Source organism: Biomphalaria glabrata, chromosome 9 (assembly GCF_947242115.1).
Source record: "Biomphalaria glabrata chromosome 9, xgBioGlab47.1, whole genome shotgun sequence".
Lineage (NCBI taxonomy): Eukaryota > Metazoa > Mollusca > Gastropoda > Planorbidae > Biomphalaria > Biomphalaria glabrata.
This window is the reverse complement of record NC_074719.1, coordinates 8,056,642-8,073,769: the sequence shown is the minus strand read 5'-3', so window position 1 is coordinate 8,073,769 and position 17,128 is coordinate 8,056,642. Positions and strand designations below refer to the sequence as shown.

Sequence of the window (17,128 nt, the reverse complement as noted above, 5' to 3'; positions counted from 1 at the left end):
ACTTAGATGAACAAAGGGGAAGACAACTGTGATTGACTTTTACTTTTAGATGAAGTCCCCATCATTTCCAGGCGGCGCTATTGTTTACCAGGCCTCTGTTTGGAAGTTAAGTACCGGTACGCACTTTGGTGATCGGAGCTGCTCGGGTCTATCTATCTGACCTTCGCACTATGCATATTTTATTCCAAAAGTTGAATTCTGGCCAAGCTGTCTTAATTTACCCACTTTCTTTTCTCTGATTACATTCAAGACTTTCTATTGTGAAAAGTGATAAGCATAACTAATACATATCAAACAGGATACTTACAAGTGATACGACCCAATATTTCTCGTTGATAAAATTTAGAAGGCAGTTTCCTTTTTGAGTTAAAATTATGAAATAGAATCAGATTCCCCCCCCCCCCCTTTTTTTTTTAAATTTGGTTCATATATTCCGGTACATTAACATCAAGAACAAATCACTTTGAGTAATTTTTACATTGTTACTAAAAAGCTTTCCAGTATTTGAATTATATTATGCTAAAGATGAGAAAGTAAAAATTATCCACGCTATGGGAATAATATGTTATAATGTGTGTGCACCTAGATCTAATTTTTCTCCACTAGTAGATCCATAATGTGATGAATTATGTGTCTGTTGCGGAGGGGAGATGAGTCTCCTCCTATTTTCTTTCCCTCGTGTCAAGGTTTCAAACGGCAGGGCGTGTCCTCCCTAAGTAACAGCTGATCAATAAATTACGTGGCCCACAGCCAGACTCCCTGAGCTGACGTCAGAGGGCGAAGGTTGTTTCAATGCATCTCTTACCGTAGTAATAAGAACGAAGATGTCCAGCGAAATAGAGCGCGGATAACTCTGTTACAACCAAGATGTCCAGCAAAATAGAGCGCGGATAACTCTGTTACAACCAAGATGTCCAGCAAAATAGAGCGCGGATAACTCTGTTACAACCAAGATGTCCAGCAAAATAGAGCATGGATAACTCTGTTGTTACAACCAAGATGTCCAGCAAAATAGAGCATGGATAACTTTGTTACAACCAAGATGTCCAGCAAAATAGAGCATGGATAACTCTGTTATAACCAAGATGTCCAGCAAAATAGAGCATGGATAACTCTGTTACAACCAAGATGTCCAGCAAAATAGAGCGCGGATAACTCTGTTACAACCAAGATGTCCAGCAAAATAGAGCATGGATAACTCTGTTATAACCAAGATGTCCAGCAAAATAGAGCGCGGATAACTCTGTTACAACCAAGATGTCCAGCAAAATAGAGCATGGATAACTATGTTACAACCAAGATGTCCAGCAAAATAGAGCAGGATAACTCTGTTGTTACAACCAAGATGTCCAGCAAAATAGAGCATGGATAACTTTGTTACAACCAAGATGTCCAGCAAAATAGAGCAGGATAACTCTGTTGTTACAACCAAGATGTCCAGCAAAATAGAGCGCGGATAACTTTGTTACAACCAAGATGTCCAGCAAAATAGAGCAGGATAACTCTGTTGTTACAACCAAGATGTCCAGCAAAATAGAGCATGGATAACTCTGTTACAACCAAGATGTCCAGCAAAATAGAGCGCGGATAACTCTGTTACAACCAAGATGTCCAGCAAAATAGAGCATGGATAACTCTGTTATAACCAAGATGTCCAGCAAAATAGAGCATGGATAACTCTGTTACAACCAAGATGTCCAGCAAAATAGAGCATGGATAACTCTGTTACAACCAAGATGTCCAGCAAAATAGAGCATGGATAACTCTGTTACAACCAAGATGTCCAGCAAAATAGAGCATGGATAACTCTGTTACAACCAAGATGTCCAGCAAAATAGAGCATGGATAACTCTGTTACAACCAAGATGTCCAGCAAAATAGAGCAGGATAACTGTTGTTACAACCAAGATGTCCAGCACGATCAAACATGGACGACTCTGGCAGAACTAATTCTGTATCTAGAATTATGTGTTTTAAAACTTTTGGCTTTTTTTCTCTTCTTCATTTAGTTTATATTTCTGTCAACGTACATAATTTACATGTTTGTGCAGAGAATAACTGTTTGAAATAATATTATAATTTCTACTTTCAACTAGATCAATAAACTGCAGCTCTTGGAAATTTCACAGTTGGTGGCAGTTTAAAAATGTAGATACAGATTGCTGTATTCAGTGTATTGGAAACGAATATTCCTTTATTAAAGGCTTGAATATTATACATTTCCTCAATGAACTCTTCAAGCCAATAGCCAACTTCAGTTTGATCACGTGGTGCTCAGTGGGAACCCTTTTAAAGGAAATATTCCTGTATACAGATTGTACTAGTTTGACGTTGATTGGACCTTTCTTGATTACAGTCACATTAACTGTTGCTCTACAGCTAGATCTTGATTTTGGTAAATACAAATATGGGCCAAGAGTCGGCATGCGAGCTTATTATGGCTACATGTCGTTCTACATCTACAACTTCATTGTTTAAGTAACATTTACTGCCGATATGATGCGGTATTAAGAAACAAAATTTGGCGAACGATTTGAATGGGTCATGACATGTTCATCTCTCTCTCCCTCTCTCTCTCTCTCTCTCTGTATATATATGGTGATTTTTTTTTTCTTTAACATGTAAGTTGAACTAAAACCAGGCGGGTCGAACACTTCGCACTTAACAAAATCTTTGATTGCTTTCACGTGCGCAGGAATAGCGTGAAAACTAAAGATATAGCGAATGCAATGACGTCACTGTCCACCACTCCCCCCCCCCCTCCACACATATACACACATGCAGGAATGTATTTATTTATATACAGATCCGTTGGGAGGGGAGAGGGTCTCGTCTTTTTGGGCGTTTGGTGGAGGTGGAGTATCATCAGATGCAGATTTCCTGTAGATACTGACGTCTACATTTTTCTCCATTGTGAATGTTGTTGTTTTTTTAATTTGTAAATTTAGGAAATCTAATCTGAATATGGACATAGAAATAATTTTGAAAAAAAAAAAAGTTTGCGGGATTCGTGGGGATGGGGAATGCTTCCCAATCTTGACGTTTCGACTAGATAGCTCTATGTGATTGTCTTCTGTAGACATGCTCAGTTTATTTTAATTTTTTAAGGTGTTTTGATTGGCCTCTTGTTTAAGTTAGCATAAAATAATGTTTAAAAAAAAAAACACGCGGAGATAACTCGTCTAATAATTTCGCTCATCGGAAAGATTGAGGGGAGACTATTCTTTCTATGTTCATGGTTTCATGCTAAATAACATTATTGACCTTCCAAACCTAGCTGTGATGTGAACCTTGTCTACGTGGTATTGAAATTGACACCAGATGTAGTCATTTTGTACATTTCTATTCCTAGCATAATAAGGGCGTATGTATTGTTCCTTATAGAAATGAACATCATTTGACCAATCTTAATGTAACGTTCTATGAATATTCCTTTGACCAAACTTTTTTCCTTAACGGAACACAGACACATTTAGAGTAGCTAGCGTAACACTTTGCTCATTCTTTAGGTTAATTCATGTGGTGGCCTACTAAGCTAATTATTCCAGTAGTTCGTGGAACACCTTTTGAGGCCTCGCGGAACTCCAGGGTTCCTCGAACACAGCTTGGGAAACACTGCCTTAAAACATTGCGTAGACCGTTGGATATTTTAAAACTTCCGCCACTCCCGTGAGGAAAGGAGTCCTAAATTTAAAAAAAATTTTTTTTTTAAATTATTACTTCAGTTGTATATGCTTGTTTTTTTTTTTTTAATGTTTCCAATGAACACGGGCATTGAATTTCTGCTAGTACATATATAAACAATGTCTTAACAGCATGTGAATAGAAGTGGACGTTGCTATTTGATTGAAGATGTTGTGTATGTATTTTGAGGCCCACATCATCTTAGGTAAAGAAAACATACGAGTTTTTTTTCTTTGTTTTTTTTTTTAAGTACAGATTCATCAGTAAACATGACAGTAAACAGATCCGCAGCAGAAGATGACAGTGTTTATAGATGGGGCTAGGGAGATATTTTTTTCTCTCTCTCTCTGTTTTTGGCCACACCCAGTTATCTAGAGGTCAAGGTCGTGGAGGAGGTCATTGAGATATCCAAGTTTTAAATACAGTCACGTGTGTGTGTGGAGAAGAATTAATTTGTGCTGGACGTACAAAGAGAGGGTGGGGGCAGGGGCGTAGAATTAGTTATTGAGTGGGAACAATTATAGATTGATGCGTAGCCTATTCATTATTCTCCTCTAGCATTTAGCAAAGTCCACTTTTACTGGTTTTCAGATCTAAAGGTGGGATACACATTTTTTTAGAACATTTTTGCGATCTTGTTGTTTTTTTTTCCTCGTGGTAATACCACTGGTCACTGATTTTAACTCCTTCTCTCCGTAATTATTTACCACATTCTGGTGGAATCAACGCTGGTATCGTCAGTTAGGAGAAAAAGAGTTAAATTCAGCATACTTAAGATTATTATGTTTTTATTGTTTGTTTGTTTGTTTTTGTAAGAAAAAAAAATTAAATACTCTGCTAAATAGTATTTGTTTTTGTGAGTGTAGTTAAAGTATCTTCATTCCATATAGTCTACTTTCAAAAAAACCTGACTTAAATCAATTACCTATAAAATGTGACATGGAAAAAACAACAACGTTTTGTCTAAGTCTCTAGGGGGTAGGGGTTTTTTTAGAGAGAGAAAGGGGGGCGATTTGATACTTCACTCCACTCAATGTTTACACGTGTAACTGCCTATGAGTCCAACCCCCCCCCCCCCCTTATTATTTCCCTCTTGTCACCGAGTTGTGCCGCCTTTGAAAGTATATGCTGAGATTTAACAGTTCAATTAAGTAGCTAAAATGTCACTGCTACTTAGACTATATCTAGGCTGAGCGGTAAAGCGCTTGACTTCCGAACCAGGGGTTCTGGGTTCAAATCCTGGTGAAGACTGTGATTTTTAATTTTGGATCTTTGGGCGCCTCTGAATCCACCCTGCTCTAATGTACTTGACATTAGTTTTGGAAAAGTAAAGGCGGTTTGTCGTTGTGCTGGCCACATGACACCTTCGTTGAACCCCCCTCCCCCCCGGGACTACGCCCATGATATACGTATGTGCATACAATATCGCACACTTATTTATTTTTGTCTGTAAGTTCGCGTTCGGAAGCACTTTTGCCAGGACGCCAAAGGCAATAGTAAAAATTATATTTTATCTAGCGCTTTTAGTTTTCGAGATCTAGACTGGACAGCCACACCGTAGTTACACGTCATAATAACGACCTTTAGGAGTTTGCTAAAACTCAACAGTCATACATAAATATCAACTTTACCAATAGCCGCAACCGTAAGTAATTATTATGGAGCCCCATAAGATACCAAATTAATGTGATTTTTGTTTACAATTATTTGTACAGTTTTGATTTTATTAACACATACAATGTAACCGAACTACGCGTGGTGTTCTTGCGCCGTGAGAATTTGGTGATCATTGATATGTCCTTCAAAGTATTTGGTTACTAGTGTAACATTTGTCATCGTTTCTTTTATGGTGTGGGGGGGGGGGTTATCACGTGACCTCAGCTGATGACCACATGTCACAACTTGACGACAGACTTAACAACATGGCAGACGAGATAAGACAGGCCTACAGACGACAGACAACTGGGCGTAGCTCATTATGTCATGGCCAGCTTCCCCGTGGTGCCGTGACAGAAGTTTGTCGACGTAATTTATTTGCCCTCGCTATCGTCTAGATTTCTAGTTGCGACCCGGTGCTGTAATTATTCTCATATTAAACAAATGCCTAAATCTTTTTAAATTTGCGGGAAATTTAAATTTAGAATCAGTACATACTACATAGACACCTACGTCTAGTTCCATATAATCAAATGCTCCTTCTTCCCTAGTGCTATTAGAGCATGGAATGGGTTGCCTGAACTAGCCAGGAAAACCAGTGACTTGGCAGAATTTAAGTCATTGGTTAATATGCATGACGCGTAGGACGTAATCGTCTTCTTTTTTGAAGTAACGTCTGTATTATATAAGATAAGAGGGAGCAATTATTATTTTTTTTTTTTGAAATATAGATCTAGATCAAGTCACGCCATTCAGTGCTGTTGTTCAGTGCTGCCACTCTTATCTTTTTGTGTTTGTTTAAAATAGCCAGAACACTGGTACTTTTAAGATCAAAACATTCACCAGATTCTTATCTTCATCCTTAATCATTTCATATAAGTGAAAAAAACAAAAAAACAAAAACAAACGAGGATCCAATATACACCAATGGAGTCACTCGTGGCAGTGAGTGAAACAAAAAAAGTTTTGTTATTTATCATTGTATCCTAGTTGGCACATGAAATGTTTACTTGATCTAGACTCCTTTGTTTTCTTACAGGTCAACAACAACGGAGTTATTTCCTTCTTCCAAGAACTGTCAATTTACAAACCAGCCAAATTTCCCCTCAGCGACGAGACACCAATAATTGCTGCCTATTGGGCCGATGTGGATATCTCTAAGTCTAACGGCACTGTCTACTACAGAGAAACTAAGGACCCTGTGGCACTGACTAATGTAAACTTTTAAATTGTACTTTTAACTTTATTATATAACTTAGATCTAGATCTAGCTCTAGAAACTTTTTTAAAAAAGTGGAAAGATTTTAAACATGGACCTTAATTCTTAATAGATGGATTAGTGAATGAACAACAATGCATGATAAGTGATACAATTTGAAGCTTTCACTTTTTACAAAGCTTATATTAACTCGCTTTGTCTGTCAGGCCAGAAATGTGTACACATTATTTCTCTCACACCCGTATCTCAGATCAAGCTGAAATTTTGCAGTTATTTCTTTTACCTGAAAAAACAAGAATCAATTTTAAAAATTAACGAATTAGTTAATTAACTATTGGTAATAAATTATTTCTTTGGTATTTCAAACAAAGGAAAGAAATTGTACTGAAGTGGTTGTATAAGCTGAATTAGTCCCCTTTAAAGATTGTTGTCTGAGGCTTAGTGAACACAAACATGAAATAGAAACAATACTGACTATACAATCTTATCTTCCATGTTCATAGACTCTTTGCTAATAGAGTGGTTACCGCGTTGGCTTGAGAAGCCTGAGAAGGCTTTAGCCCACAAGTTCGAATTCATGTTGTTCCCTTTTTTTAAAATACATTTCAAAAGCGATCACCCAGTTACCCCTTTTCATAGCATATTGAGAAAGCTAAAAGCATAAAATTGAGCTAAACAAAAACAATATTTCATATCACACAGATGTATTATTGTTAGTCTAGATCTATTACAAAATTAATTACATGACTTATCCAAACTAATTGATACACTTTATCAATTAACATATATTTCTCATGGCTTATCCTTTCTTAACTCAACCTAAAAACTATGTAATAAGCAAATGTCAATATTTTGAAATTGTGCATATTCATTGGAACCCCAGCACCTGAAAATTATTTTAAATTTGATTTCTGTCAGTGTTGAATTTATATCATTTCAACATAGTTTCTAATATGTGTTAATGCTGGATAAAAATGCCTCTGCATCATTTATGTTTTCAGGCATCCAATGAAATCAAGGCTTACCATTATGCTTATAAACATTTCCGTGCCTGTTGGGTGTTTGTTGCCACATGGGATGAAGTGGGATATTATGGTGCCAACAATGAGGGACTGCAGAAGGTTAGTGCCACATAGCGAAATATCAATATGCTGAATTTTATTGGGCTTGGAGTCTTTACATGAATACATTCTGCTGCAGAATTCTTTATTTTCACTGCAAATATCTAAGAAATTTTAGAGTCAGGCAAAATTTTATTTAAATCTTCACTTGATTACTGTAAAAAAAAGGTTGTTAATATATTCTCGTTAACCACAGAGTACCATTATTATTACATGATATTTAAATGAAAGAAAAAATAATGTCAGATTTTCTAAATTATTTATATTCAAAATATAAAAGCATTTTAGTATTTGTACATGTTTTTAAAACTGATACGTAAAATAAGTCTATGTAATTCTTGTCATTAAATATTCATAGACCCTTTGACTATATACATATATAACAAGATTAAATTAACTAGTTTTTAAGAATGCCCCATACATATATTACACCACTGACCTTAGATAGTATTATTTCAATTTCTCTACATCAATGAGCCATACTCTACAAAATGTTTCTTATTTCTCATAGAGACCTACAGTTAATATTACTGTCATTATTTGTTAGGTAATGGGTCTACCAATTACAATAATTTGTTTCATTGTCTAACAGAAAAACACATTCCAAGCAGTTTTGGTACTGGACGTAACAGGCAGACTTTCTTTTGTGATACTCAATTATGCAAAAATAGAGTGGACGACTGGAGCCAACAGTCGTGGAAATTCAACGTCCGGCCTTGGCGGTGAACCCGCCCAGGTATGGAAGGTAGATACGGCGTAAGACTTGGTTGTCTCCCCCTAGTATATTAATCTTTGAAGCCAAATAGGTTTCACAATATACTTTTTTAGATCTATACTTATATCTATACTTATTCGAAGAATTTTTTTTTGCTCTTTATAGAGTGCATTTTTAAAAATATTGAAATAATTTTTCTTAGAATATTTACTCACATATTATCCAAGGCACTAAGCTTGTTTTCAATGCTTGTGAATTTTTTTTTCTTTGATTTGATACGCATTATTAACATTTTCACATTTCATTGTTTTTTAACACCAAAATCTTATGATTTTTTATGTCACATCAGTTATCAGATTTTTTTTTTTATTTTGTTCAAAGTTATTTTAATACTTTTTTTTTAAATGTTTTAGTTTTATGAGATCTACAACACTAGTATTAGTTGTAAACAAATATTCATTTCATCTTTTTTTTTTATCAAAAAGTTTCACATTTCTGAAAAACAAAACGGTTGCTTGTTGCCTGTTTTTTTTATGGGATCAAGAGTCCATCACAATGCTTTATAATAAATAAAAAAGCACACATTAGTAGCTTTGAGTTTTTTTTTTTTATTTAACATGATTTGCATTATTATATAGATCTATTATTTTGTATTCTCTTAGGCCATTTTGTGCAGCCATTTCTTTTTTCTGCAGATGTATACTAATTCACTGCTGCATGTCCATTTTGATTATTCTTCATTAATAACGCACACATATAGTTAAATAATAAAATTAATACATATATAAATATAATAATTCATAAATGTGTCAACATTTTTTTTAATAATGGAAAAAAAAATTTTTAAATGCTTTTTATAACCTTGATTTGTTTTTCAGAATTGTTCTTTTTAAAACATTTTTGTGTGTTCACTGATTGCTTTATGTACTGATATATTTTAATAATTTTATTATTCATGATATTTTATACACTGTATTTATAATGGAAAAATATGTCGCTATCAGATTATCTCCCTGACCCCTTTTTTTTTCTTTTTATGGAGACACCAGTCTTATGCATGACTCTACCAAAAGTATCATGTCTTGTTGATTATACTTAGGCTAAGTTTTTTTTTTCTTTCAATGGAGACACCAGTCTTATGCATGACTCTACCAAAAGTATCATGTCTTGTTGATTATACATGGGCTAAGTTTTTTTTTCTCTTTGATAAAACCCTGCATACATATTTACATAGTTAGTCATGAGAAATATGTTCACAGTTCCTGCTGCTCTATATTTTAGCCTTAAATAGAAACTATTTAATTATCACCAATTTATTTTATTTGGTTTGTTTTTATTTTATTTTTGGCTTTAGAAGCTGCAAACTCCTTTAAAGTAGATTTTTCCATGCATTTGATTATTTAAAAGCAAAAAAAAATTGTGATGCCATGCCATAACATTTTTCACTATCGAGAATGAAGAAAGAGTAGTGGATAGTTTGCTAGCTGCCTTATATCTAAATTTGCAAAGCCTTAGTTTGAAACTTAGATGTTAATTAAAAACTTTAACATTTCAATTCCTTTCCAAATATGAGAAATTGATGGCTTAAAATTTTTTTTTAAGGCAAAAAGGGGTTAAAATCTTTTTTTTAAATAATGTTTTAAAAAATGAAACATGATGCAAAATATAAACAAGTAAAATTGTAATATTTATAATCAAATTTCTGACTTCAGTTTTTTCTGAGATAGTTTGTATTGTCAGTGAAAAAAAGATATGTTAAAAACCCAAAGGCTGGAAGCTTTGACCCCAAACAGTTAAAACATTTATATCTATTTATAACTATTTCATTTTCACTACACTTGATTTTTCTCAAAGTAAGCACCAATATAAAAACATTATTCAGTGTAGAAAATATTTATTTGACATTAAAACATTGAGAAAAACAATGTAATGAAAAAATATAGATGTAAAAAGAGAATCACCTGAACTGACCTTTTTTTTTTAATTACTGAGAAAGTACTACAAAAAGTAAATTGATTGAAGAGTTATAGTGAGTAGAAAACAATAAAAATAACAACTGTCAGATTGACTATTGGCCATTTTTGGATCACATTTAATCAGAAATTGTTCCTAACTTGTTTCTAACAGGCTGGTTTCAACGCTGGAAACAAGGTGAATTATTATGAAATAAATGGAGCCAACACAGATGCTGTCATTAATTTGACCCAGACTTCCAATACTGGAATCCCTGGGAAATGGATTTTTCGCATTGACTCTCTGGAAATAGAAAACTCCTGTTCTCATTCAGGTATGTATAAAAGTTGCTGTTTGTAATAGAGGGCAGGAATTAGAATAACACAATTCTGTTAATTGATTTTTTTTTTAAGTTTAAGCTTTTCAACATTTATCATTAACGTTAGATATTGTTTGGTTTTGTTTTTCACAATAATTGGTTATGAAGACTAAACTGTGTCTTCATTAGTTGCCTTTAAAGTTGCTTTGGTTATTTTTTTTTCTGTTTAGAAATCACAATCAGGTTTTTACCTGTGGCTTAATTTTTTTTTTGGGTGGGTACATTAAATGTTATTTTTATAACAGAGAACAGAAACAATGGGTAGCCTTGACTTATTTACGAGACTTCAGTTAAATACAAAATTGATGAAATTAATGAGTTAATTAAAATGTTGGATTATTTTTAATCAAATATGTTAATTACTATCAATCATATCAACCAGTTTCTGACATTTCATAGTTATTATTTGTGTAGCACAGCTTCAATCTCTTAGGGGGGGATGGGGAGTTTCTGGGGGAGATTCTGGTAGCTTTTTTTTTTTCTGTACTGCTTGTAGTGGTCATCTGAAGTAAAATGTCAAATTTGAGCAAATTATACCACTCAACCACAGACGCTACATATCTTCTATGATGCATATCTTGAAAATATGAAAGAGAATGATGTTAAATTTTCTGTCATTTTTTAATTATCTTCAGTACAGCAGAGAACTTGTGAAAAACTTATGATATGTAGCAATATCACCCAACCATCCTATCCCCAATGGTATTCACTGGTAGAATGAGAGGTTGGACAATAACTTTACAAACATTTCTTATTAATCTACAATTGTCTTCTGCACAGGATCTGGTCAGGTGTTCTTTAAACCCAACTTTGGCTCCATGTTAGGAGGAAGTATCATCAATGTGGATGGCCCATGTTTGAACTCCACCTCCACAGTGCATGGCCGCCTGGAGTCTGGGGCCGAACTGTGCTGCTATAACTTCGAGGACAATGCTTACTGTATCTTCCCTCCAGTCTTTGAGACAGGCAATGTGAATGTGTTGATGAACTTTGATGAACGGGGATGGAACTACACTGGTGTCTTTGAACTGAGTGAGCTGTTCTTTCATCTAAATCTGTGTTTCCCAAAGTGGAGTGCGTGCAACCTGGGAGCAGGCAGGGTTTGAACCCGGGACCATTGATAAGTCCGAACAACAGTCCAGTGTGCAAACCGCATGACCAGGCAGTGATTCTGCTGGTGTTTAGATTACAGAAATAAAAGACCCATTCAATTCTCACATTTCTCAATGTCTGAGTCTACAAAACTTACCAAAGAATCCCAATATTTAATTATGGCTAACTAATTTTTTTTCCTCTCAGTCATCTCTATATGTCATCAAATACATTTTTTAATGCTTCTTGTTTGACCTTTACACTTTGACCTTTAAAGTAAAAACTTTACTGAATTCTGTAAAGCTGTGCATCATTATACTCTTGAGACAAAGAATGTCTGGAATAATTCAAACCAAGCTGAAGTCCATCCCATCCTCTAGTGTCATCATATATTTCAATAAGAAGATACAACTCAAAATGCCATTTTCTTGTAGAAAATAGAAAATCAGATTATGGAAAATATTTCTTGTGTTAATAGATATCCCAGGGGTGTGTTAGCTGAGTGGTTAAGCGCTTGGCTTCTGAACCTACCTGAGTTCAAATCTCTGTGAAGACTGGAAGTTTTTATTTTGGGATTTTTAGGGCGCCCCTGAGTCAACCCAACTCTTATGTCTTTAGTTGAGGAAAGTAAAGGCGGTTTGTCATGTGCTGAACACATGACACCCTGCTCTTTTAACATTGGCCAAAGAAACATGATCTTAACATCATCTCCCCTACAGATCACTAGGTCTGAAAAAGGACTTAACGGATATCCCAAGAATAATGAATATATTCATCTTAGTTACCATGTTAGTTTTTTTTTTTATATTACTTAAGCATCTTGCAGCTATTAAAATATTGTTATATTCTTGCTTCATTTTCCAGAAAATGTAATGGATCTATCAATCCAAGTTACAAGATTAGAACCTGAGAATTGGTTAACAGGTCAACGAGTCTTTGTCACATGGGATGTAAACAGCTTTAATTCTAGCAGCTATGAGATTGAGATATTAGAATACAGGGTAATAATAAGATACAATTCTAGCATTTTATTTAGAGATAAGTTTTCTTGATACAGATAAAATAAAAAGAAGAATTACTTTAAGCAACTGTTTGAAAGAAATGTGAAATCACTTGTAATAGCCTTGTCAATAATTTACAGATTGTATTAAATGTTTTTTTTTTTTTTTATTTACTTTGATGTTTTGATTTAAGCTTTCTCTAAATATCAGTTTCTTTTCTTTAACAAACAGGAACACAAAAATAGCACAGAAATGTATTCAGTGTGGAAAGAAAGTATACAAAACATTAATGAAGGACTCTATTCTGTAGTTATACCCCCTGCTTCAATGTTTTCTGGTCTAAGTGTTGCAATAGTGAGATTGTCTATACCTTCCTTATATTGTAATGGGTGAGTCATTTTTCAGTCTGTTGATTGGAATTTAAAGACATTTTGTTGAGTGTTCATGGAAGCATGTGTGTGCCAACTGAAATACTCTGTGTGATCTGCTTCTCATTAGATTGTTTATTGTTGAAATCAGAAGAAATTCTATTACATGCTTGTCGAATTAGAAACCCCATTGTTAGTGAACCATGCTGAGAGTTACTCCCTTAGAGCCTGTGAAAGGAAGCAGGCAATGAGTTTTGAGTTGAGGTCGCCTTGTCCCCGTACAAGGACAGCCCTAATGACGCACACAAACCAGTTCTCTCTCTATCAAATCCTTGTCCCGATCGTCTGTCATGCAGAACATGACATATTACATGCTTATCAGACTGAGGCAGAACATGACATATTACATGCTTATCAGACTGAGGCAGAACATGACATATTACATGCTTATCAGACTGAGGCAGAACAGGACATATTACATGCTTATCAGACTGAGGCAGAACAGGACATATTACATGCTTATCAGACTGAGGCAGAACAGGACATATTACATGCTTATCAGACTGAGGCAGAACATGACATATTACATGCTTATCAGACTGAGGCAGAACAGGACATATTACATGCTTATCAGACTGAGGCAGAACATGACATATTACATGCTTATCAGACTGAGGCAGAACAGGACATATTACATGCTTATCAGACTGAGGCAGAACATGACATATTACATGCTTATCAGACTGAGGCAGAACATGACATATTACATGCTTATCAGACTGAGGCAGAACATGACATATTACATGCTTATCAGACTGAGGCAGAACATGACATATTACATGCTTATCAGACTGAGGTAGAACATGACATATTACATGCTTATCAGACTGAGGCAGAACATGACATATTACATGCTTATCAGACTGAGGCAACAAATTGTGCTCAGTTGTGAAGTTGATTTCTATTCTTTGACTAACACATCATGGATAATAACTACCAATACATTTTAATGTGTTTACATCATGAAAAGTTTTAAATTATTACTTGTAACAAGATGATAGCTTGAGATATATTGATAATTTGTATGCTTTCAGAAATCATTAAAAGTGTGGGGGGTTTTTAGTTCATTTAATTGTATTTTTTGTTTATTTCATTATATTTATTCATAATAATGTGTTCTTTATTTTTTACTGTAGTCCTTAGAACAAAATATCTTTATTTTCAGTTCTGGGCAAGCAATATATTCAGACATATTTCCTGTGCGGTATGCCAGCCAATCAGACTCAGAAAAAGTGTGCTCTGATTGGCTGAGTGAACAGTCTCTGGAACCCCCTTTAGATGTCACTGGTATCTGCCCATGCACGTTGAAGCAGGCTGAGGGGGACACTGCCCAGTTCAGTGCAGACCCATTCTGCAATGAGAACTCTTTTTCCCCATTGAACTGTCTGTACAGGTCTCACTCAGCTAGTCGTTGTATAACCCCCAACCTTGGCAGGTAACTTTATTTTCTTTATACATAAGACATTGAAAAATGATGACAATTTCTAGTTGTTACACTTCATACTTAAGGGATATGTGGCCCCAGTGCTGGCCTAGAGAGCTAAATGTCATGGGGTTTAAGTCTTGATATAGGTCGGCTGTAATGGGTACTTGACCTGTTGGGAACATAAACGTGGTTGGTCACTGTACTAGTCAGATGACACCTCTATATACCATAGACAAAAACAAGGGTGAATTTCACTCCACTAATAGGTAGACCTTTAAATCTAAAGGAAATTGCTCATGAAGTCTTTCAACTACCACATCATGGTGGTTTCACTTCTAAATACTCCAATACTGAAACAAAATGTCCTTTTGCACTTGAATATAGTCCCCTCATCAAATCTGAAAAAGTAAAAAAACAACTCTGAACCATTGTTTAAAAAAAAAATTCCACTGTGATTTCTTTTTGTTAGCTTGACATTAGCCCTTTAAAATGTTTGCTTTTATCAGAGTTGTACGTTGTACAATAAAAAGTCTGTATCTTCTTGTCTCTGTAGTGACTCTGACCCAACATTTGTCTGCTGCTATGACAAAGACAGTGGAGAACTATTGAACGCACTAGAAGGTAAAGGTGGAGGCACAGTCGAGCGCTACAGGTACTACCAACGAGGAACAAGTGGAGACCATAAGATCATCCCCTACTTTACATACATGCAACAGGATATTGCACCTTATTTGCATTGCTGTGATTTTTCATCCAATCATACTCTCTGTAATCAGTTTCTGCAGATTAAAAAGCCTGTAGAGTGCAAAGGTTATGCACCTCCTTCAGCAGGTAGGAACAACTTTTTAAACATTTTTTTTGTCGCAAAGGTTCAGAAACCTAAAGTTGTTTTAACTGTAAGTTCATTTGACATTGAGATCCTAGAAATAAAGGACAAAAATATGATGGTTAAGGTATCGAAACAGTAGACAACTCAGTGGTTTTTAATTTTTCTTCAAATTAAGTTGAAATATAAGTTAAATGTAGGATTATATAAACCCATAATTTATGGTTATATAAACCCATAATTTATGGTTATATAAACCCATTTATATTGTAAACATGTTTTTTTTATTAATGATAATTTTTAATGAGTTTTTTTTTATTAATAATATGTCTAAAAAAAAACAAAAAAAACTAAAAATACTTTGCTTTGTCCATTCACATATCTCATAGTTTTTAGTGCTGTTAACTGATCCATTCCACTTTTTTGAAACACCATGAGGCCTTTCTATCATTTCCTTTTCTCACAACTCTTCTTTTTTTCTTGTTACTGTAACTTGCAGGAATGCTTTTGCAAGTTCTATAATCATGTGCTTTGGCCTATCTCTCTGGGTTTACATAGTTTAACAGTGGTCTGGGGTTCTCATAAGGCATTATCAATGTTTCAATCCTGTTTTGTGCTTTTTCTTTGTCAATTATACATACTATAGCCTCCTAAAGAGTCCAGGAGTCTCAGGTAAATAAAAAATGTGCTCATGACCGTGCATCACCCTTATGTTGAAGGCTATATTTTGGTCATCTCATATGTTCTTATTAACATGAAGGACTAGAGCAAAGAAGCTCCTGAATAAGTGTAGCATGTAATAATCCCTTATGAAGGAGCATCTGTAATTTGTAACATAGTATAAAACAGATTGACTACTGTGTTGTTGTGGTGAAAGGTGTTTCTAGCAAGCATTTCAGGTCTCAATATTTAGACAATCTTCACTATTTCATCTTAGACAACCTTCACTATTTCATCTTAGACAATCTTCACTATTTCATCTTAGACAATCTTCACTGTTTCATCTTAGACAATCTATTTTGTTTATATTTGAATATATAAAGAAAGCTGTATTAGCTGTTGGCTAAAGATGATATTGTTGTCTGCTTGTAAAGATAAATGTTTACATAATGTGACCAACCTTATTCCTTAACCAAACTCTTAACATAACCCTAATCTATTGATCCACAGCACAAGCAGCAGGAGACCCCCACATTGAGACGCTGGATCGTTTCAACTACACATTTAATGGCCTTGGAGAATTCGTTTTACTCAGGGAAAAAAACAACAGTGGAGCTCTAATACAAGTTCGGACTTCACAGGCAACCGATGCTTTAGGTAGGGGAACAAGAAGACTCATTTACACTAAATCAATTAAAATCTGTTCTTGAAATTATACATTTTGGGATAGGTTTTCTTCACAAATATTTAAGACATGTAATATCATCATGTATATTTTGGTTTTCTTTAGTTATAATGTTTTGTTTGGTCTGGTGCACAAATTGTAAAACAAATTTCCTTATGGATAATAAAGATTATTATTATTATTAAAACACACAATCAGTACATAATCTTTAATGTAAATGCTGTAGACTGATGGAACTTATGATATCTCATATGTAGAATTTAATCTTAATTTCTACCTATTG

The 17,128-nt window shown here is 34.6% G+C and overlaps 1 protein-coding gene across 7 annotated transcripts in view; it reads left to right on the top strand.

The window, feature by feature from the left end:
• The window catches only part of LOC106074522 (sushi domain-containing protein 2-like), a 96,182-nt gene that overhangs the window by 66,163 nt on the left and 12,891 nt on the right, over positions 1–17,128 (top strand). For 6 of the 7 annotated variants that reach the window (XM_056040130.1, XM_056040127.1, XM_056040132.1 and 3 more), the window contains exons 3-12: positions 6,380–6,556; positions 7,561–7,680; positions 8,273–8,425; positions 10,523–10,682; positions 11,508–11,759; positions 12,684–12,820; positions 13,052–13,209; positions 14,414–14,683; positions 15,228–15,505; positions 16,671–16,817. In XM_056040130.1, coding sequence (XP_055896105.1) covers positions 6,380–6,556; positions 7,561–7,680; positions 8,273–8,425; positions 10,523–10,682; positions 11,508–11,759; positions 12,684–12,820; positions 13,052–13,209; positions 14,414–14,683; positions 15,228–15,505; positions 16,671–16,817 — 1,852 coding nt within the window. The remainder of the gene's footprint in view (positions 1–6,379; positions 6,557–7,560; positions 7,681–8,272; positions 8,426–10,522; positions 10,683–11,507; positions 11,760–12,683; positions 12,821–13,051; positions 13,210–14,413; positions 14,684–15,227; positions 15,506–16,670; positions 16,818–17,128) is intronic. The other variant, XM_056040134.1, reaches the window with a different exon arrangement.